The sequence below is a fragment of the Oncorhynchus masou genome, chromosome 32, assembly GCF_036934945.1.
Source record: "Oncorhynchus masou masou isolate Uvic2021 chromosome 32, UVic_Omas_1.1, whole genome shotgun sequence".
Taxonomy (NCBI): Eukaryota; Metazoa; Chordata; class Actinopteri; order Salmoniformes; family Salmonidae; genus Oncorhynchus; species Oncorhynchus masou.
This window is the reverse complement of record NC_088243.1, coordinates 83150068-83171872: the sequence shown is the minus strand read 5'-3', so window position 1 is coordinate 83171872 and position 21805 is coordinate 83150068. Positions and strand designations below refer to the sequence as shown.

At 45.8% G+C, this 21805-nt stretch overlaps 1 protein-coding gene across 1 annotated transcript; it reads left to right on the top strand.

Moving 5' to 3' along the window:
- The first annotated feature begins 262 nt into the window (after positions 1 to 262).
- On the top strand, positions 263 to 6163 carry LOC135526711 (protocadherin-20-like). Its single transcript, XM_064955306.1, has 3 exons — positions 263 to 440; positions 2051 to 2244; positions 3604 to 6163. The coding sequence occupies exons 1-3, from the start codon at positions 417 to 419 to the stop codon at positions 6032 to 6034; spliced, it is 2649 nt and encodes an 882-aa protein (XP_064811378.1). The 5' UTR covers positions 263 to 416; the 3' UTR covers positions 6035 to 6163.
- The last annotated feature ends 15642 nt before the right edge of the window (positions 6164 to 21805 follow it).

Sequence of the window (21805 nt, the reverse complement as noted above, 5' to 3'; positions counted from 1 at the left end):
TAAAGGGTACAGGAAGAAGTTAAAGAATACTGTCAAATCAGGTTATTCAGTTACCTGTAGTGGCAAAGAATACTGACGAACCAGTTGTTCTAATTTGCTGCTGCAAACTGTCCAATCAGCTCATTAAGATACAGTAGTGGGAGGGACAGCAGGCGTGTGTGTTAGCATAGCAGTGCCCAAATAAGGCAGTAGGTGTACAACCCCACCTCCAGCCCCAGTCTTCCTCTCTACACGAGTCTGACAGAGTGACAGGTGGGAGGGGTGGGAGAGGAGGAGACGGTATTAACAGTATCCAGGTAGGCTACAGGTACAGCTACCTCCAGCCCCAGTCTTCCTACTCTTAGCAGGGGTGGAGGCAGAGGAAACCCAGACAGGTGTCATGTGTGTAGGCTACGGGCCATGGGACGGATGAAAATATGAACTGGGCTGTACTCCTTCAGGTCAGTCAATCATTAGAGAATTTGCTTATTGCTTAATTAATGAATCACTGTACGGCAATGTATCTGTCATATCATCTGTCATATCATATCTTGTATCTATGTAATTGTCTAATAAATATTAGTTCACCAAAGGTCAGTGAACCGCCATAGGTCAAAATGAGTGCAATATCTTTGACTACATCTTCTCGTTCATGCATTGACACAGACTGATTAATAGTTTTCTCTGGAAGCTAATAGAAGGCAATATGACATTCATGATTACATTCATTTGTAGCCTGTTCATTTAGTTACTCTGGCAGCATAGTATTATTGTCGATCATTACTTGGTACTTGTTTTGGTAGCTCTCATATCACAGGGAGCTAGTATATGGGTGATGGGTCATGGGTTATGGGATGTTGTTGAGAAAAAAGTCACAAAGTCCTTGAGTTAATGGGATACTGGAGTGACTGGGAGCACATGAAAAAGAAGAGCCTTTTTACACTCCTTGGGTGTATAAAGAATAATGCTTGAGGATAGCTATTATTCACTATTATTTCATATGGAACATCGTCATGTAAATATGTCAATTGTAATGTAAATTATCTGCATGTGTTTTGTTAAGGGCTTTTTTATAATTATTCTTTATAATTCCACAAGCATGTTTTGTCATTAGTCATGGTGCAGTAGGTTTGAATAGTAAGTGGATGGGGGAAGGGGGGTTGGGGGGTGAGATGCATCAGATTATATTACAATACTGCTGCACACACAGGATTTGTCCCCAATGCAACCTAATTCCCCAAATAGTGCACAGAAGTACTGTACTGGGCCCTGGTCAGAAGTAGTTCACTGGGTCCTGGTCAGAAGTACTGCACTGGGTCCTGGTCAGAAGTACTGCACTGGGTCCTGGTCAGAAGTACTGCACTGGGTCCTGGTCAGAAGTACTGCACTGGGTCCTGGTCAGAAGTACTGCACTGGGTCCTGGTCAGAAGTACTGCACTGGGTCCTGGTCAGAAGTACGGCACTGGGTCCTGGTCAGAAGTACTGCACTGGGTCCTGGTCAGAAGTACTGCACTGGGTCCTGGTCAGAAGTACTGCACTGGGCCCTGGTCAGAAGTACTGCACTGGGTCCTGGTCAGAAGTACTGCACTGGTCCTGGTCAGAAGTACTGCACTGGGTCCTGGTCAGAAGTACTGCACTGGGTTCTGGTCAGAAGTACTGCACTGGGTCCTGGTCAGAAGTACTGCACTGGGTCCTGGTCAGAAGTAGTTCACTGGGTCCTGGTCAGAAGTAGTGCACTGGGTCCTGGTCAGCAGTACTGCACTAAATAGGAATAGGGTGCCATTTAGGACTCAGGCACAGTCCCTTGTTTTAAAGGAGCCACTGAGGTAGAAATGTCACTGTTAATAGTAGATCATTAAAGGAAGGAGGATGTTTTTCGTCCTAGCCTACAATTCCAAGAATTATAATTTCCTCAGATGAATGTTTTTTCTCCTCACAACAATTTCTCTCCAGTGTTTAAGTTCCCTGTTCAGGTTCTCCTTTAGAACGTGGTACATATTAGTGGTTTACTTCACACCAATGTCTTCTAGTGTTCCAAGTCCTACGTTTTCATTTCTATGTTCTGCTTTAGAACGTGCTGGTCACGGTCCATCTCAGGCAGATCCTGTGCTCCGGTTCTGTTCGGCTCTCGGTTCCAGAGGAGCAGGAGGCTGGGGTCCGGGTCGGGTCCATCGGGTCCACGTTCCCCCCCCTTTACCAGCTCCTGACCCAGTTCTACCTCAGGGTGGACCAGGGGACAGGGGATGTCTACACCACCAACAACAGGTGGTTATTTATGGAAACTCATTCTAGATGTGGTAGCCTACAGGCCTTCTGACTGTTTCTTTACATAACTGGATGGATTTCTGCACTTATTTGACATTTGTTATTGCTGTATGTTTGTAATGTATAGCGGCTGCTGATAAAGACACTTCCTCTTGACTAGTAGCAAAGTAATTATCGACACTATGTGACCAGAGGTATGTGGACACCTGCTCGTCGACCATCTCATTCCAAAGTCATGGGCATTAATATGGAGTTGGCCCCCTTTGCTGATATAACAGCCTCCACTCCTTTGGGAAGGCTTTCCTATGAGATGTTGGAACATTTCAGCCACAAGGGCATTAGTAAAGTCGGGCACTGATGTCGGGCGATTAGGTCTGGCTCGCAGTTGGCGTACCAATTAATCCCAAAGGTTTTCGATGGGGTTGAGGTAAGGACTCTGTGCAGGACAGTCAAGTTCTTCCACACCAATCTCGACAAATAATTTCTGTATGGACCTCGCTTTGTGCACAGGGGCATTGTCATGCTCAAACAGGAAAGGACCTTCTCCAAACTGTTGCCACAAAGATGGAAGCACAGAATCATCTAGAATGTCATTGTATGCTCTCGCGTTAAGAATTCCCTTTACTAAGGGGCCTAGCCAAAACCATGAAAAACAGCCCCAGACCATTATTCCTCCTCCACCAAACTTTACAGTTGTCAATATGCATTGGGGCAGGTAGCGTTCTCCTGGCATTCGCCAAACCCAGATTCATCCATCGGACTGCCAGATGGTGAAGCGTGATTCATCACTCCAGAGAACTCGTTTCCACTGCTCCAGAGTCCAATGATGGTGAGCTTTGGCATTGCGCATGGTGATCGTAGGCTTGTGTGCAGCTGCTCGGCCATGGAAAACCATTTTATGAAGCTCCCGAATAATCGTTATTGTGCTGACGTTGCTTCCAGAAGCAGTTTGGAACTCGGTAGTGAGTTTTGCAACCGAGGACGGACGATTTTTACACCCTACACGCTTCAGCAATCGGTGGTCCCGTTCTGTGAGATAGTGTGGCCTACCACAGCCGCGATAACAGTACTTACAGTTGTCCGGGCAGCTCTAGCTGGGCAGAAATTTGACTAACTGACTTGTTGGAAAGGTGGCATCCTATTACGGTGCCACGTTAAAGTCACTGAGCTCTTAAGTACGGGCCATTATACTGCCAATGTTTGTCCATGGAGATTGCATGGCTCTCTGTTCGATTTTACACACCTATCAGCAACGGGTGTGGCTGAAATAGCCGATTTCACTAATTTGAAGGGGTGTCCACGTACTTTTGTATATATAGTGTATGTTGTAACAGTAATTTATCCATCTATCTATTGCAGGATGGACCGAGAGGCCCTGTGTCCTGACCAACTCCAGGCTGAGGAGTGTATCGTCCCACATGACGCCATCGTGGGGCCTGAGGCAGAGCTGGTGAAGTTCATGGTAGTAGTAGAGGACATCAATGACCACGCTCCTCACTTTGACAACACTGAGATCCATCTGAGTGTCTCTGAGGATGTGGCTGTAGGGACCAGTTTCTTATTGGATGACCAGGCAGAGGACAGAGACATGGGACGTAACGGACAGCTGCAGTACCACCTAGGTGGAGCCGGTGGGTTTTTCAGTGTGACAGTAGAAGAAGAAGATGAAGTGGCCATTTTCTTTTTGGTTGTTCGACAAGGACTAGACCGCGAGATGCAGGATCTTCATGAGATGACTCTAGTGGCAACAGACTGTGGCTTTACCCCACTAAGCGCCACTGCAACGGTATTCATAAAAGTGACTGACGTGAACGATAACTGCCCAAAGTTTACCCTGGGCAGCACCCAGAAGGTGGTTATTACAGAGGACACACCCAGAGACACAGTAGTAGCCAGGGTCAGAGCCACAGACCTAGACCTGGGCCCCAACGCTGCCATTACCTACTCCCTCAGCCCCAAGGTCTCAGAACGGGCCAGGGAACTCTTCAGTGTGGACAGTCACACTGGCCTGATCAGCCTGAGAGGAGACCTCAGAGACCGCCACAGTGACAGTGTTAGTGACAGGGGAGAGGAGGTGGTGTTGAAAGTGTTAGCCAGCGGCCCCCACTGCCCCCCTGCAGACACTCAGGTAACCGTATCCCTGCTCCCCGCGCCATACCAGGAGAATGGCATAAAGATCAGGTTCATAGCAGAGCATCAAAACCAGACGATAGTGTTGCAGGAAAACCAGCCCCCCACTGTCTTGGCTTTGCTAGAGCTACCGGGGGATACTAGTAGTGTTAGAGGCTCATCGTATCTCTCCGTTGAAGGAGAGGTGCCGTTCTCTTTGAGCCTGCAGAAGGGCAAATACCTCCTGTCGACATCAAAGCCTTTAGACTACGAGGTGAAGAGTGAATATCATGTTTCTGTAGTGATGCGTGGTGATGTTGAAGAACCTGCAGCCCAGGGCTTCCCCAGGAGAGAGATCCAGGTGAGGGTGGTGGATGTGAATGATAATGCTCCACAGTTTCTCCAGAGTCACTATCAGATAGACATAGAGGAGAATAACCCCCCTGGGGCGTCTCTGCTGAAAGTCAGGGCGCAGGATGCAGACAGCGGTCAGAACGGGCAGGTCACTTACAAACTGGATCGACCATCACACACGGCGGCAGCAATGGCCCTTTATAGAATCGACCAGAACACAGGTCAGCTGACAGTTTCTGTACCCCTGGACAGGGAACAACAGGATGTTCACAGACTGACAGTTGTAGCCAGAGATAACGGCTCTCCTCCATTAGAGTCCTCTGTGATGGTGACGATCACTGTCCTGGACCAGAATGATAACGCTCCTGTCTTCATCACCCCTCACTTCATCTTCTTCATCCCTGAGAATATACCTCCCCTGGCCCAGGTGGGGAAGGTGGGGGTGTCAGACATAGATGCAGGGCTTAACGGGGAGGTGGAGGTGAGGGTGATGAACAGCAGTGGCAGCCCCTTCGTCATAGACAACGCCCAGGGGACGCTGCGCTGCATGGCCGATGTCGACCGCGAGAAGCAGGACCGCTACGAGTTAGATCTGCTCGCCACCGACAACGGACGCCCGTCACCTCTGACCTCCATCGCCAGGGTAACAGTGTTCATCGAGGATGTCAACGACAACCAGCCCCAGGTCATCCTTCCCAGCAGCAACCTGTCGTGTCTCACCATCTCCACGGGGACCACCACGGGCACCATGGTAACCAAGATCTACGCCATCGACAAGGACTCAGGGTTAAACTCGGAGATCACATACACCATTGCAGCGCGGGAACCACCGGGCACCTCTCCATCATCCCATCACCACGGTGACAGCAGCAGTCCCTTCCAGCTGGACGCTCGGTCTGGTAACGTGACCTTAGCCCAGAGGCTCATGGGTAAGGACCTGGGGATGCACCACCTGTTCATCGTGGTGACTGACGGTGGGAAACCAGCACCCCTCCACACCACCGTCTGGGTCAATCTGCTGGTCAATGACACCTTGGAACCATGCCATCTGGACACCATGCCCAGATCCCTGCCCTACAGACTGGCACAGACGCCCTCCGAAACCCCCTCCGAGATGCCCGTCTGCGACAGACACACTCAGTTGATCCTGCTGCTCGGCCTGGGCATGATGGTGGCCTCGCTCTGTCTGTTTCTGGCAACGGGTGTTTTATACATGAAACAGAGGAAGAGATCTAGAGGGGAACAACAGAAGAGGAGGGGGATACATGAGGAGAATCAGATTCCTCTACGCATTCCGGAGAGATATTTCTTAGGAGAAGAGTTATAACGAGAAAGAGGCTTGTTCTGACTGGACTCTATATTATGAATTGTTGACGTTTCTTGTATACCTTTTTAAAAGCATGAAATGCTTAAAATTAAATACAATTAAAATACATTTTCACTATTTTCACACAAAGGAGTCTCTCTCTTTCAATATTCTAAAATGAAACGCTCTGGTTAAATGTCTGATACAATCCAATATACATTTTATCAAGCTAACGAATGAAGGACTGAAGAAATAAAGAAAACAGCTTTAATATTAAGGTGAGGTGATGAATTAAAGAACATCATTGATGTCAGGGTGGCCTAGTGGTTAGAGCATTGGACAAGTAACTGGAAAGTTGCAAATTCAAACCCCTGAGCTGACAAGGCACAAATCTGTCATTCTGCCCCTGAACAGGCAGTAAAACCCACTGTTCCTAGTCCGTCATTGAAAATAATCATTTTTTCTTAACTGACTTGCCTAGTAAAATAAATAAAAATTATAACAAATGAAATAAACATTTCTTTCTTCATTTGCCGTGAGCTTAATATTTAATTTACCTCAGCAAATTGTAGACTAAAATTAGCAGCAGAAGCTAACCCAAAGTAATGCAAACAAAGACAAGAATGTGTGACTTTGTTTGTATGCCAAATAGCACCCTATTCCCAACATAGTGCCCTACTTTTGGAATGGCTCTGGTCAGAAGTAGTGCACTATATAGGGAATAGGGTGATATTTGGGACATAGCATATATATAATCAAAAATGTCAGTGAGAATTAAATCTGAGACATTCAAGGAAATCATTAACTAGATAAATGTTACCTGTCAACAGAGGCAGACATTGATGTTCAATAACGGATACAAATTCAAAATGTACATTTTGAATTTGTATGTAAGCAAATGTGAGAAGAAGAAAACACAAAGTGAAAGTGATTTTAATCACAAAATCTTTATGTTTGGTTTCCATTATCTTTCGCCTAATCCCTAGTGAGATATTTATGTTTGGTTTCCATTATCTTTAGTCTAATCCCTAGTGAGATCTTTATGTTTGGTTTACATTATCTTTCGCCTAATCCCTAGTGAGATCTTTATGTTTGGTTTCCATTATCTTTAGCCTAATCCCCAGTGAGATCTTTATGTTTGGTTTACATTATCTTTAGTCTTATCCCTAGTGAGATCTTTATGTTTGGTTTACATTATCTTTAGCCTAATCCCCAGTGTGATCTTTATGTTTGGTTTACATTATCTTTAGTCTTATCCCTAGTGAGATCTTTATGTTTGGTTTACATTATCTTTAGTATAAACCCTAGTGAGATCTTTATGTTTGGTTTACATTATCTTTAGTCTAATCCCTAGTGAGATCTTTATGTTTGGTTTCCATTATATTTAGCCTAATCCCTAGTGAGATCTTTATGTTTGGTTTACATTATCTTTAGTATAATCCCTAGTGAGATCTTTATGTTTGGTTTACATTATCTTTAGTCTAATCCCTAGTGAGATCTTTATGTTTGGTTTCCATTATCTTTAGCCTAATCCCTAGTGAGATCTTTATGTTTGGTTTCCATTATCTTTAGCCTAATCCCTAGTGAGATCTTCATGTTTGGTTTCCATTATCTTTAGTCTAATCCCTAGTGAGATCTTTATGTTTGGTTTCCATTATCTTTAGCCTAATCCCTAGTGAGATCTTTATGTTTGGTTTACATTATCTTTAGCCTAATCCCCAGTGAGATCTTTATGTTTGGTTTACATTATCTTTAGTCTTATCCCTAGTGAGATCTTTATGTTTGGTTTACATTATCTGATCTATCAGCCGAACACAAACTGCCTAACAAGACCCAACATACTTTGATCTAGTGTTTTCAATCCTGGTAGACAGCTGCGTGTCAAAATAGAGAACAAACCCCTCTATTTCTATTTGTGCACCAGCTGTTTTTTTCTCTAAGGAATAAAACAACAAAAACAAGACATGAAAATGACTTGTGTCCCTAAATAGACAGTAGGTGAACTGAATAGTCACTCACTGTAAACCTGAAGTAGCTAGAAGACCATGAACTGTCTGTGTGGGGTATCAGGTGTTAAGCAACTGTACGCTAGTCCCTTAATGATGACAGTGAGGAGAGAAACACAGAGCAGCTCTAGGCCTGAAGACTGAGATCTTGTTCATACAAACCTGGGTTCAAACAGTGTTTGAAATCTTTCAAATACTTGATCTATGCTTAATTGAGCTTGTCTGCCGCAACGGAACCAATAGAATAATACCTGAAACATGCAAACTCCGCCCATCTGGCACTCCATGGAGCCTCAAGCAAATGCTCAAAGTCTTTTATGATTTCAAATACTATTTGAACCCAGGTCTGGTCTAAACTGAGGTAAGGCCCAGGTTAAGTTGATTAGAGCTTTCTCCGATTTCCCTCTCTGACTGATGGCTGCTCTCGGGTATTTAGACACACTAAAGGGTTTAATGTTCCTCTTGAGGGGAGGTGATGAAAGTTCCTCCAAGGAGCTGCTTAGAGGACTGCAGGAGGCCGTGGATCAGGTAGGGAGGGTGGCTGAGGAGGTGGGGTGGGGTGTGGTGTGGTGAGGATTGGGGAAGGCAGGAGAGACAGGTGGGAGGTGGTGGGGGAGGGGTGGTAACAGTGGAAGAGGTAAGGATGCAGTGGAAGAGACTGAGTGAGGGGCTATAAATTGCATATGGACAGACAGGTGAGAGGCTGGGGGGGTAGATGGGGGGGGGTTGTATGGGTCAACAGACAGGTGAGAGGCTGTAGAGGGTGCAGATGGGGGAGGGGTTGTATGGATCAACAGACAGGTGAGAGGCTGGGTGGCAGATAGGGGAGGGGTTGTATGGGTCATCAGACAGGTGAGAAGCAGCAGCAGCAAGGCACACCACCATCTCAAGTCACAGAGCGAGCCCTCCCTCCATCACCCGATATCTGCCATTCTCACTTCACTAATGTAGTGTTAGATCACATTTCACCCAGCCAGGACAGAACCCAGCCAGGACAGAACCCAGCCAGGACAGAACCCAGCCAGGACAGAACCCAGCCAGGACAGAACCCAGCCAGGACAGAACACACTGTACTGTACTTCTAAAAGAAATAGACTACTTCTTCTGCTGTTGTCAGGAGCCTTGTTCAGAAGGGTGCAATGTTACAGAGCAGAAGAGTAGTGTGTAGACCAGATGTGATGGTCTGTTATAGAATAGAGTCGTGTCAGCTCTCTTCCCTGTCAAAGGCCCTGTTCAGGACAATGTTACAGAGCCCACTGTTAGAAGAGTAGTGTGTAGACCAGATGTGATTGTCTGTTATAGAATAGAGTCGTGTCAGCTCTCTTCCCTGTCAAAGGCCCTGTTCAGGACAATGTTACAGAGCCCACTGTTAGAAGAGTAGTGTGTAGACCAGATGTGATTGTCTGTTATAGAATAGAGTCGTGTCAGCTCTCTTCCCTGTCAAAGGCCCTGTTCAGGACAATGTTACAGAGCCCACTGTTAGAAGAGTAGTGTGTAGACCAGATGTGATTGTCTGTTATAGAATAGAGTCGTGTCAGCTCTCTTCCCTGTCAAAGGCCCTGTTCAGGACAATGTTACAGAGCCCACTGTTAGAAGAGTAGTGTGTAGACCAGATGTGATGGTCTGTTATAGAATAGAGTCGTGTCAGCTCTCTTCCCTGTCAAAGGCCCTGTTCAGGACAACGTTACAGAAGAGACCCCTGATGTGTTGCCTGTTGTGTAGACCAGATGTGATTATAGAGTAGGGAGTCGTGATGCCTGTTGTGTAAACCAGATGTGATTATAGAGTAGGGAGTCTTGTTGCTTGTTGTGTAGACCAGATGTGATTATAGAAGAGACCCCTGACATGTTGCTTGTTGTGTAGACCAGATGTGATTATAGAGTAGGGAGTCGTGTTGCCTGGTGTGTAAACCAGATGTGATTATAGAGTAGGGAGTCTTGTTGCTTGTTGTGTAGACCAGATGTGATAATAGAGTAGGGAGTCTTGTTGCTTGGTGTGTAGACCAGATGTGATCATAGAGTAGGGAGTCGTGTTGCCTGGTGTGTAGACCAGATGTGATTATAGAGTAGGGAGTCTTGTTGCTTGTTGTGTAGACCAGATGTGATCATAGAGTAGGGAGTCTTGTCTGCTCTCCTCGTTACGTCTTTGAGGCGTTCTCACTGTTTCACCTTACTGAAGGGAATACTTCCCAGGTGAGAAATGTGATGTGATTAACTGACACGGTTCTTATCTTCAGGTACTTTGACATGCCCTTACTCCTTGGTATCCTTAGTATTTGTAGACGGTTGTTCATAGTGAGGGAAAACATCAAACAAGACTTAACATGCATGTCACAAAGTTAAGAAGAATCAACATGAAAAAGGCCTCAGGTTGCAACATGTCCAATTAGTACAACAAGATGAAATAGAACACAGAGACTACAAATCAATGTTTACTATATATCCAGCGTTGAAAACACAAACTGTCATAGAAGCAATTCCTGTTCAGTCAGTTCTCTCAGGTTCTTCACAAGTTAAGACAGGTGACATAAGAGGAATTAAATTGTTTTGCTGAGTGAACTCTCCTTATACCATAATCTTTCCAGCGATCTTGAAACCTCACACCACAGTCGTTGAAATAATTATTCAAGCCTTTGGAGTTTGGCACCTTGGGTAATTGTACCTGTCATCATGCTCGGTTTGAAGTGTGTGTGTGTGTGTATGGGTGGGAGAGTGTGTGTGGGTAGATGAGTGTGTGTATGTGTGAGTGTGCATGTATGCGTGCAACCTCATAGATAGACATCTAGGTAGACAGGCTCTATAGGACACCAACTAGTTTCCTCTACTGTGTCTCCATCCTCATTCCTCCTTAGCGTGTGACTTGGTTTACACAGCAGTCAACTGGATGTTGAAAACGCCCCACAGAGAATCCACAGTTGAATGGAATGTCAGTGTATCTCCAAAAGCACCAGGAAGTAGTGGTTATATCCTCTTCTTGAAGCCTGAGTCATCTTCAGGTATTCCACGGGGGAAGAGAACCTCGTCAAACTGTACACTACCGATTCTCAACTTAAAAAGTGGCATTAATAAAATACTCCAGCCTGAACCTAAACAACTTAAAGCAGGTAGAAAGTGTGTAGAAATTATACTTAACTTTTTAAATTATTATTATAATTGAATCTCTGAAGAAGAAAAAATCCCTGCATTTTCAATATAGCGCTATTAGCCATGTTATTTTGTGGTCAAGACAGAATTTATTAACATTCTTCATCAAGAATATGGGCAACATTTGATTATTGACAATGCAAGAGGTGGGGATGTTGTTCCCTTGACAGTGGAAGAGGTGGGGATGTTGTTCCCTTGACAGTGGAAGAGGTGGGGATGTTGTTCCCTTGACAGTGGAAGAGGTGGGGATGTTGTTCCCTTGACAATGGAAGAGGTGGGGATGTTGTTCCCTTGACAGTGGAAGAGGTGGGGATGTTGTTCCCTTGACAGTGGAAGAGGTGGGGATGATGTTCCCTTGACAATGGAAGAGGTGGGGATGTTGATCCCTTGACAGTGGAAGAGGTGGGGATGTTGATCCCTTGACAATGGAAGAGGTTGGGATGATGTTCCCTTGACAATGGAAGAGGTGGGGATGTTGTTCCCTTGTCAATGGAAGAGGTTGGGATGATGTTCCCTTGACAATGGAAGAGGTGGGGATGTTGATCCCTTGACAGTGGAAGAGGTGGGGATGTTGATCCCTTGACAATGGAAGAGGTTGGGATGATGTTCCCTTGACAATGGAAGAGGTGGGGATGTTGTTCCCTTGACAATGGAAGAGGTGGGGATGTTGTTCCCTTGACAATGGAAGAGGTTGGGATGTTGTTCCCTTGACAGTGGAAGAGGTGAGGAAGAGGTGGGGATGATGTTCCCTTGACAATGGAAGAGGTTGGGATGTTGTTCCCTTGACAATGGAAGAGGTGGGGATGTTGTTCCCTTGACAATGGAAGAGGTGGGGATGTTGATCCCTTGACAATGGAAGAGGTTGGGATGTTGTTCCCTTGACAATGGAAGAGGTGGGGATGTTGTTCCCTTGACAATGGAAGAGGTGGGGATGTTGATCCCTTGACAATGGAAGAGGTGGGGATGATGTTCCCTTGACAATGGAAGAGGTGGGGATGTTGTTCCCTTGACAATGGAAGAGTTTGGGATGTTGTTCCCTTGACAGTGGAAGAGGTTGGGATGTTGTTCCCTTGACAATGGAAGAGGTGGGGATGTTGATCCCTTGACAATGGAAGAGGTGGGGATGATGTTCCCTTGACAATGGAAGAGGTGGGGATGTTGTTCCCTTGACAATGGAAGAGGTTGGGATGTTGTTCCCTTGACAGTGGAAGAGGTTGGGATGTTGTTCCCTTGACAATGGAAGAGGTGGGGATGTTGATCCCTTGACAATGGAAGAGGTGGGGATGATGTTCCCTTGACAATGGAAGAGGTGGGGATGTTGTTCCCTTGACAATGGAAGAGGTTGGGATGTTGTTCCCTTGACAGTGGAAGAGGTTGGGATGATGTTCCCTTGACAGTGGATGAGGTTGGGATGTTGTTCCCTTGACAATGGAAGAGGTTGGGATGATGTTCCCTTGTCAATGGAAGAGGTGGGGATGTTGTTCCCTTGACAATGGAAGAGGTGGGGATGATGTTCCCTTGTCAATGGAAGAGGTGGGGATGTTGTTCCCTTGACAATGGAAGAGGTGGGGATGTTGTTCCCTTGTCAATGGAAGAGGTGGGGATGTTGTTCCCTTGACAATGGAAGAGGTGGGGATGTTGTTCCCTTGTCAATGGAAGAGGTGGGGATGTTGTTCCCTTGACAATGGAAGAGGTGGGGATGTTGTTCCCTTGACAGTGGAAGAGGTGGGGATGATGTTCAATTTGACAGTGGAAGAGGTGGGGATGTTGTTCCCTTGACAATGGAAGAGGTGGGGATGTTGTTCCCTTGTCAATGGAAGAGGTGGGGATGTTGTTCCCTTGACAATGGAAGAGGTGGGGATGTTGTTCCCTTGACAATGGAAGAGGTGGGGATGTTGTTCCCTTGTCAATGGAAGAGGTGGGGATGATGTTCCCTTGTCAATGGAAGAGGTGGGGATGTTGTTCCCTTGACAGTGGAAGAGGTGGGGATGATGTTCCCTTGACAATGGAAGAGGTGGGGATGTTGTTCCCTTGACAGTGGAAGAGGTGGAGATGTTGTTCCCTTGACAGTGGAAGAGGTGGGGATGTTGTTCCCTTGACAGTGGAAGAGGTGGGGATGTTGTTCCCTTGACAATGGAAGAGGTGGGGATGTTGTTCCCTTGTCAATGGAAGAGGTGGGGATGTTGTTCCCTTGTCAATGGAAGAGGTGGGGATGTTGTTCCCTTGTCAATGGAAGAGGTGGGGATGTTGTTCCCTTGACAGTGGAAGAGGTGGGGATGTTGTTCCCTTGACAGTGGAAGAGGTGGGGATGTTGTTCCCTTGACAATGGAAGAGGTGGGGATGTTGTTCCCTTGTCAATGGAAGAGGTGGGGATGTTGTTCCCTTGACAGTGGAAGAGGTGGGGATGTTGTTCCCTTGACAATGGAAGAGGTGGGGATGTTGTTCCCTTGACAGTGGAAGAGGTGGGGATGTTGTTCCCTTGACAGTGGAAGAGGTGGGGGTGTTGTTCCCTTGACAGTGGAAGAGGTGGGGATGTTGTTCCCTTGACAATGGAAGAGGTGGGGATGTTGTTCCCTTGACAATGGAAGAGGTGGGGATGATGTTCCCTTGACAGTGGAAGAGGTGGGGATGTTGTTCCCTTGACAGTGGAAGAGGTGGGGATGTTGTTCCCTTGACAGTGGAAGAGGTGGGGATGTTGTTCCCTTGACAGTGGAAGAGGTGGGGATGTTGTTCCCTTGACAATGGAAGAGGTGGGGATGTTGTTCCCTTGACAGTGGAAGAGGTGGGGATGTTGTTCCCTTGACAATGGAAGAGGTGGGGATGTTGTTCCCTTGACAGTGGAAGAGGTGGGGATGTTGTTCCCTTGTCAATGGAAGAGGTGGGGATGTTGTTCCCTTGACAGTGGAAGAGGTGGGGATGTTGTTCCCTTGTCAATGGAAGAGGTGGGGATGTTGTTCCCTTGACAGTGGAAGAGGTGGGGATGTTGTTCCCTTGACAATGGAAGAGGTGGGGATGTTGTTCCCTTGACAGTGGAAGAGGTGGGGATGTTGTTCCCTTGACAATGGAAGAGGTGGGGATGTTGTTCCCTTGACAATGGAAGAGGTGGGGATGTTGTTCCCTTGACAGTGGAAGAGGTGGGGATGTTGTTCCCTTGACAATGGAAGAGGTGGGGATGTTGTTCCCTTGACAATGGAAGAGGTGGGGATGTTGTTCCCTTGTCATATAATTGCTACATGCACTATCAACATAACATTGAAAATAGTTTTCCTGATTGTATTTTGGTGCTGATTTTTTTTTGCTACCCAATTATTGGGTCGCGACTGAGACAACCTGGTTCAATTTGGGCCCCGAGGCAAAACCAGTTAAGAACCAATGGTCTACTGGAAGTCTATCCCTATTCACAGGAAGAGCTTTGATCTGAGGATTTCTCAGGTAGTCAGTCACCTGACATAGAAATGACCACAGCCTTATGAAAAGAGCCTTTTATTAGAATGGATCTAGTCTCGTGGCCTCAGAACGTGAGAAGCCTGGGTTCCTGAGGCTATTACGTCTAGTACTGATTAGAGCCTGTGTAGAACAGTATCACTTACTGTACATATGGAGCAGGCTTATCATGTGTAAGGCTGCCCCCTGGTGGCTGGGATGTGTGAGGGAAATTATATACTGTTATACTGTGTATACTGTCCACCGGCGTTTCCCAAACTAAGGATCGCAAAAGCAATGTGGGGTCATCTAATTCGAGAATGGATTTGTGGGAGAAACTGTGGTTCCTAGAACCAGTGTCACTGATCTCCGGTAGCCGCTAGATGCGGTTGTAATAAACAGAGCGGTTTTCGTTTTCTTCTTACAAATGTGGATCTATCTTTTGAACGGTTTAAGCTACACAATATTATGACCTCATCGCTGAAAGATAAGGCTGGAACACATATGTGTCTTCTATTACCCTCAACAACGCCCACAAGCCTCTTCTATTACCCTCAACAACGCCCACAAGCCTCTTCTATTACCCTCAACAACGCCCACAAGCCTCTTCTATTACCCTCAACAATGCCCACAAGCCTCTTCTATTACCCTCAACAACGCCCACAAGCCTCTTCTATTACCCTCAACAACGCCCACAAGCCTCTTCTATTATCCTCAACAACGCCCACAAGTCTCTTCTATTACCCTCAACAACACCCACAAGCCTCTTCTATTACCCTCAACAACGCCCACAAGCCTCTTCTATTACCCTTAACAACGCCCACAAGCCTCTTCTATTACCCTCAACAACGCCCACAAGCCTCTTCTATTATCCTGAACAACGCCCACAAGCCTCTTCTATTACCCTCAACAACGCCCACAAGCCTCTTCTATTACCCTCAACAACGCCCACAAGCCTCTTCTATTACCCTCAACAACGCCCACAAGCCTCTTCTATTATCCTCAACAATGCCCCACAAGCCTCTTCTATTACCCTCAACAATGACCACAAGCCTCTTCTATTACCCTCAACAACGCCCACAAGCCTCATAAGAACAATAGACAAGACCAGGCACTGAATCAGACAAGGGAGGGGGGGGGGGGTAACTTTGTCAATGATTATGTTCTTTTATACACAGAAGAGCATACCAAATTATTGCCTGAACGTCCCAATACTTTTCTGATGCATTTCAGTCAATTCAAACCATACTTCCTTCAGCTTTAAATACTGTCAAAGGTCCTGTCAGACTGATTTGTAATCGACTGTCATAGTAAAAACAAGTCTATATTGGCCGCTGATTCCGTCTTTTTTACATGGTGGGGTTTCGGGGACAAAATTGGGCCCAAAAATGTGTTCACGGGCCAAAAAAGCTTGGGAACCCTGTTGACTTTATAAGTAAAATATATTTGAGTAGTAAAGAGGTAAACAACAACAACGAGTGCCACACAGTTTGCAACAGGACATACCAGAGTAGGGCGTTGTTTACTAGGCTACATACAGTAAATTATTGGGATCATCTGGTTACCACCAGTGTTTGGAATATATTGAGCTCGTTGGCAAAACAGACCATGGGAAGCCTTTTTACATTGAGATTTATTTGTCAATGGTCCGTGGTGAGTCTGTGTAAACTATGTGATTGTATTGGAGAAAGGTTTATATATAATTTACTGTTCTAGTGTTTCTAAGTCGCAGCCAGGGAAACTAATTGTTCTCACTTTATGACAGAAGATCGAGAGTTTTCTGCCTGACTGACCTTTCAACCTGAATGCTCACCCTGACTGTGCCCTTTCAACCTGAATGCTCACCCTGACTGTGCCCTTTCAACCTGAATGCTCACCCTGACTGTGGCCTTTCAACCTGAATGCTCACCCTGACTGTGCCCTTTCAACCTGAATGCTCACCCTGACTGTGGCCTTTCAACCTGAATGCTCACCCTGTCTGTGCCCTTTCAACCTGAATGCTCACCCTGGCTGTGCCCTTTCAACCTGAATGCTCACCCTGACTGTGGCCTTTCAACCTGAATGCTCACCCTGTCTGTGCCCTTTCAACCTGAATGCTCACCCTGGCTGTGCCCTTTCAACCTGAATGCTCACCCTGACTGTGGCCTTTCAACCTGAATGCTCACCCTGACTGTGGCCTTTCAACCTGAATGCTCACCCTGTCTGTGCCCTTTCAACCTGAATGCTCACCCTGGCTGTGCCCTTTCAACCTGAATGCTCACCCTGACTGTGGCCTTTCAACCTGAATGCTCACCCTGACTGTGGCCTTTCAACCTGAATTCTCTGCCTGACTGAAATATCAAATCAAGTTTTATTGGTCACACACACATGGTTAGCAGATGTTATTTTGAGTGTAGCTAAATGCTTGTACTTCTAGTGCAGCAATATCTAATATGTAATCTAACAATTCCACAACAACTACCTAATACACAAATCTAAGTAAAGGAATGGAATAAGAAAATATAAATATAAATATATGGATGAGCAATGGCCGAGCGGCGTAGGCAAGATGCAATAGATGGTATAAAATACAGTATATACAGTACATGTACGATGAGCAATGGCCGAGCGGCATAGGCAAGATGCAATAGATGGTATATATACAGTATATACAGTACATGTACGATGAGCAATGCAAGATATGTAAACAGTATTAAAGTGACTTTATTAAAGTGACTAGTGATCCATTTATTAAGGTGGCCAATGATTTCAAGTCTGTATGTAGGCAGCAGCCTCTCTGTGTTAGTGATGGCTGTTTAACATTCTGATGGCCTTGAGATAGAAGCAATTTATCAGTCACTCGGTCCCTGCTTTGATGCACCTGTACTGACCTCGCCTTCTGGATGATAGCGGGGTGAACAGGCAGTGGCTCAGACCACACCACCCTCTGGAGAGCCCTGCGGTTGTGGGTGGTGCAGTAGCCATACCAGGCGGTCATACAGCCCGACAGGATGCTCTCGATTGTGCATCTGTAAAAGTTTGTGAAGGTTTTAGATGACAAGACAAATTTCTTCAGCCCCTTGAGGTTGAAGAGGCACTGTTGCACCTTCTTTACCACACTGCCTGTGTGGGTGGACCATTTCAGTTTGTCCGTGATGTGTAGGCCGAGGAACTTAAAACTTTTCACCTTCTTCACTGCTGTCCCGTCGATGTGGATAGTGGGGGGGGGCTCCCTCTGCTGTTTACTGAAGTCCACGATCATCTCCTTTGTTTTGTTGACTTTGAATAAGAGGTTATTTTCCTGACACCACACTCCGAGTGCCCTCACCTCCTACGGTTGTGTCGTCTGCAAACTTGATGATTGAGTTGGAGGCGTGAGTGAACAGGTAGTACAGGAGGGGGCTGGGCTCGCACCCTTGTAGGGCCCCAGTGTTGAGGATTGGCGATTTGGAGATGTTGTTTCCTACCCTCACCACCTGGGGGCGGCCCGTCAGGAAGTCCAGGACACAGTTTCACAGGGAGGGGTCGAGACCCAGGGTCTCAAGCTTAATGATGAGCTTGGAGGGTACCACGGTGTTGAATGCTGAGTTGTAGTCAATGAACAGCATTCTCACATAAGTATTCCTCTTGTCCAGATGGGATAGGACAGTGTGCAGTGTGATGGTGATTGGATCGTCTGTGGACCTATTGGTGTGGTATGCAAATTGAAGTGGGTCTAGGGTGACAGGTAAGGTGGAGGTGATATGATCCTTAACTAGCCTCTCAAAGCACTTCATGATGACAGAAGTGAGTGTTACGGGGTGATAGTCGTTTAGTTCAGTTGCCTTTGCCTTATTGGGTACAGGAACAATGGCGGCCATCTTGAAGCATGTGGGGACAGCAGACTGGGATAGGGATTGATTGAATATGTCCGTAAACACACCAGCCAGTTGGTCTGCGCTCTATTGACGCGGCTGGGGATGCTGTCTGGGCCAGCAGCCTTGCAAGGTTTAACACGTTTAAATGTTTTACTCACGTCGGCCAAGGAGAAGGAGAGCCCACAGTCCTTGGTAGCGGGCCGCGTCGGGGCACTGTGTTATCCTCAAAGCGGGCAAAGAAGGTGCTTAGTTTGTCTGGAAGCAAGACGTCGGTTTCCGTGACGTGGTTGCTTTTCTTTTTGTAGGGTGTGATTGTCTGTAGACCCTGCCACATACGTCTCGTGTCTGAGCCGTTGAATTGCGACTCCACTTTGTCCCAATACTGACATTTCGCTTGTTTGATTTCCTTGAGGAGGGAATAACTACACTGTTTAGATTCGGCCATATTCCCGGTCAACTTTCCATGGTTAAATGCGGTGGTTTGTGTTTTCAGTTTTGCTCGAATGCTGAATTTCAATCAGCTCAAAGAACAGTGCCTGTGTGTGGCAGTGTTTGGCTCTGGATTAGAGTGCCTGCTAAATGACTTAAATGTCAAATGTAGATTTTCCCGTGTCCACAGCAACTCTGTTGATTATTCTCTACCCTCTGTGCATGTGGTGGTCTATGGTGTTAGCCATGCTCTCACTAACCCTCGTGTTTTCTCTTTCTCTGTGTCCCCTTCCAGAGAGCCTGAGGCTGAGGACACCCCGGCCTGACACCGAGACGTGCCAGCCCCAATCCACCTGTCCCCCCTTTACCTGCTACCTGCCTGTTGCTGCCTCCACTGGTTCTGTCTCCCCCTCAAATCACTGACCCCCCCACCCCACATACTTGGATTCCATGACTTACCATGACGTCTTTATGATGAGCCCTGTGACTGTAGGGTCTTGAAGTGTGTTATTTCTGGATATTGTCTGAGCCTGATGACTATTAATATTGGTATTGCTCTTTCCTCATTGAACTGGTGAATAAAGGAAGATTCTGCTTTCCTTTTCAATCAAGACAATGTTAGAGATTTAATGTAGGCTTTTATATGGCCTATATATCTGTATTACAGACAGCAAGTCAAAGACAGATTAGTGCAAACAGGAAGTGCGACTTCTTTCCCTAATGATTTCCTAAGGCTGAGGTATTTAGGCAGTTATCAGTTATTCCACACCAGGAACTTCTTTCCCTAATGATTTCCTAAGGCTGAGGTATTTAGGCAGTTATCAGTTATTCCACACCAGGAACTTCTTTCCCTAATGATTTCCTAAGGCTGAGGTATTTAGGCAGTTATCAGTTATTCCACACCAGGAACTTCTTTCCCTAATGATTTCCTAAGGCTGAGGTATTTAGGCAGTTATCAGTTATTCCACACCAGGAACTTCTTTCCCTAATGATTTCCTAAGGCTGAGGTATTTAGGCAGTTATCAGTTATTCCACACCAGGAACTTCTTTCCCTAATGATTTCCTAAGGCTGAGGTATTTAGGCAGTTATCAGTTATTCCACACCAGGAACTTCTTTCCCTAATGATTTCCTAAGGCTGAGGTATTTAGGCAGTTATCAGTTATTCCACACCAGGAACTTCTTTCCCTAATGATTTCCTAAGGCTGAGGTATTTAGGCAGTTATCAGTTATTCCACACCAGGAACTTCTTTCCCTAATGATTTCCTAAGGTTGAGGTATTTAGGCAGTTATCAGTTATTCCACACCAAGGAACTTCTTTCCCTAATGATTTCCTAAGGCTGAGGTATTTAGGCAGTTATCAGTTATTCCACACCAGGAACTTCTTTCCCTAATGATTTCCTAAGGCTGAGGTATTTAGGCAGTTATCAGTTATTCCACACCAGGAACTTCTTTCCCTAATGATTTCCTAAGGCTGAGGTATTTAGGCAGTTATCAGTTATTCCACACCAGGAACTTCTTTCCCTAATGATTTCCTAAGGCTGAGGTATTTAGGCAGTTATCAGTTATTCCACACCAGGAACTTCTTTCCCTAATGATTTCCTAAGGCTGAGGTATTTAGGCAGTTATCAGTTATTCCACACCAGGAACTTCTTTCCCTAATGATTTCCTAAGGCTGAGGTATTTAGGCAGTTATCAGTTATTCCACACCAAGGAACTTCTTTCCCTAATGATTTCCTAAGGCTGAGGTATTTAGGCAGTTATCAGTTATTCCACACCAAGGAACTTCTTTCCCTAATGATTTCCTAAGGCTGAGGTATTTAGGCAGTTATCAGTTATTCCACACCAAGGAACTTCTTTCCCTAATGATTTCCTAAGGCTGAGGTATTTAGGCAGTTATCAGTTATTCCACACCAAGGAACTTCTTTCCCTAATGATTTCCTAAGGCTGAGGTATTTAGGCAGTTATCAGTTATTCCACACCAAGGAACTTCTTTCCCTAATGATTTCCTAAGGCTGAGGTATTTAGGCAGTTATCAGTTATTCCACACCAAGGAACTTCTTTCCCTAATGATTTCCTAAGGCTGAGGTATTTAGGCAGTTATCAGTTATTCCACACCAAGGAACTTCTTTCCCTAATGATTTCCTAAGGCTGAGGTATTTAGGCAGTTATCAGTTATTCCACACCAGGAACTTCTTTCCCTAATGATTTCCTAAGGCTGAGGTATTTAGGCAGTTATCAGTTATTCCACACCAGGAACTTCTTTCCCTAATGATTTCCTAAGGCTGAGGTATTTAGGCAGTTATCAGTTATTCCACACCAAGGCTCGATGAGGCTGGATGGCAACAACACCACACACAACTACAATGCAACTAATTCATCTCATTGGTACATGACTGCTCAGTCTGTTGAATATTCAATCAATGGAAAGATGGATTTCTTGTCTGAATTAAACATTTTATTAAACCTTCAAAAGCAACACGCACAGTAAAGGAAGTTTATAAAATAAAGTCATTGACAGGAAAAGTGATTTACTACATCAATTATAGTCACAGCCTTTCCCGTCCGTGTGATTAACTGGGGGAATGGGATGGAGAAATGGTTTACAGTACAGTAGGCGGGGTGGGGCTCAACAGGCAGACTGGATCGCAAAGGGCACCCTATTCCCTATGACTTTTTCCTGTATAATGGGTCTCTGGTCTAAAGTAGAGCACTGTGTATAGGGAATAGGGTGCCCTTTGGGATGCAACCCATCTGTTGATGAAGCCACCTGAAATCGATGGCTCCATACCAATCATCCATCTCTGTCCTCGTGGATAATAAGGTGAGGAAACAGTCCATGTCAACCAGGACTAACTTTTTAAAGAAATACAATTTATATCCATCTCTAGTTCAGTAAAATACGTTTTTTTTCTGGTCACAAGCTACTCCAGAAAATTGCGGGAAACAGCGCCACA

Coding starts and splice junctions, on each gene's coding strand:
- LOC135526711 (XM_064955306.1), top strand. CDS start 417: ATGAACTGGGCTGTACTCCTTCAG. Junction 441..2,050: donor ACTGGGCTGTACTCCTTCAG/GTCAGTCAATCA, acceptor GTTCTGCTTTAG/AACGTGCTGGTCACGGTCCA. Junction 2,245..3,603: donor GTCTACACCACCAACAACAG/GTGGTTATTTAT, acceptor TATCTATTGCAG/GATGGACCGAGAGGCCCTGT.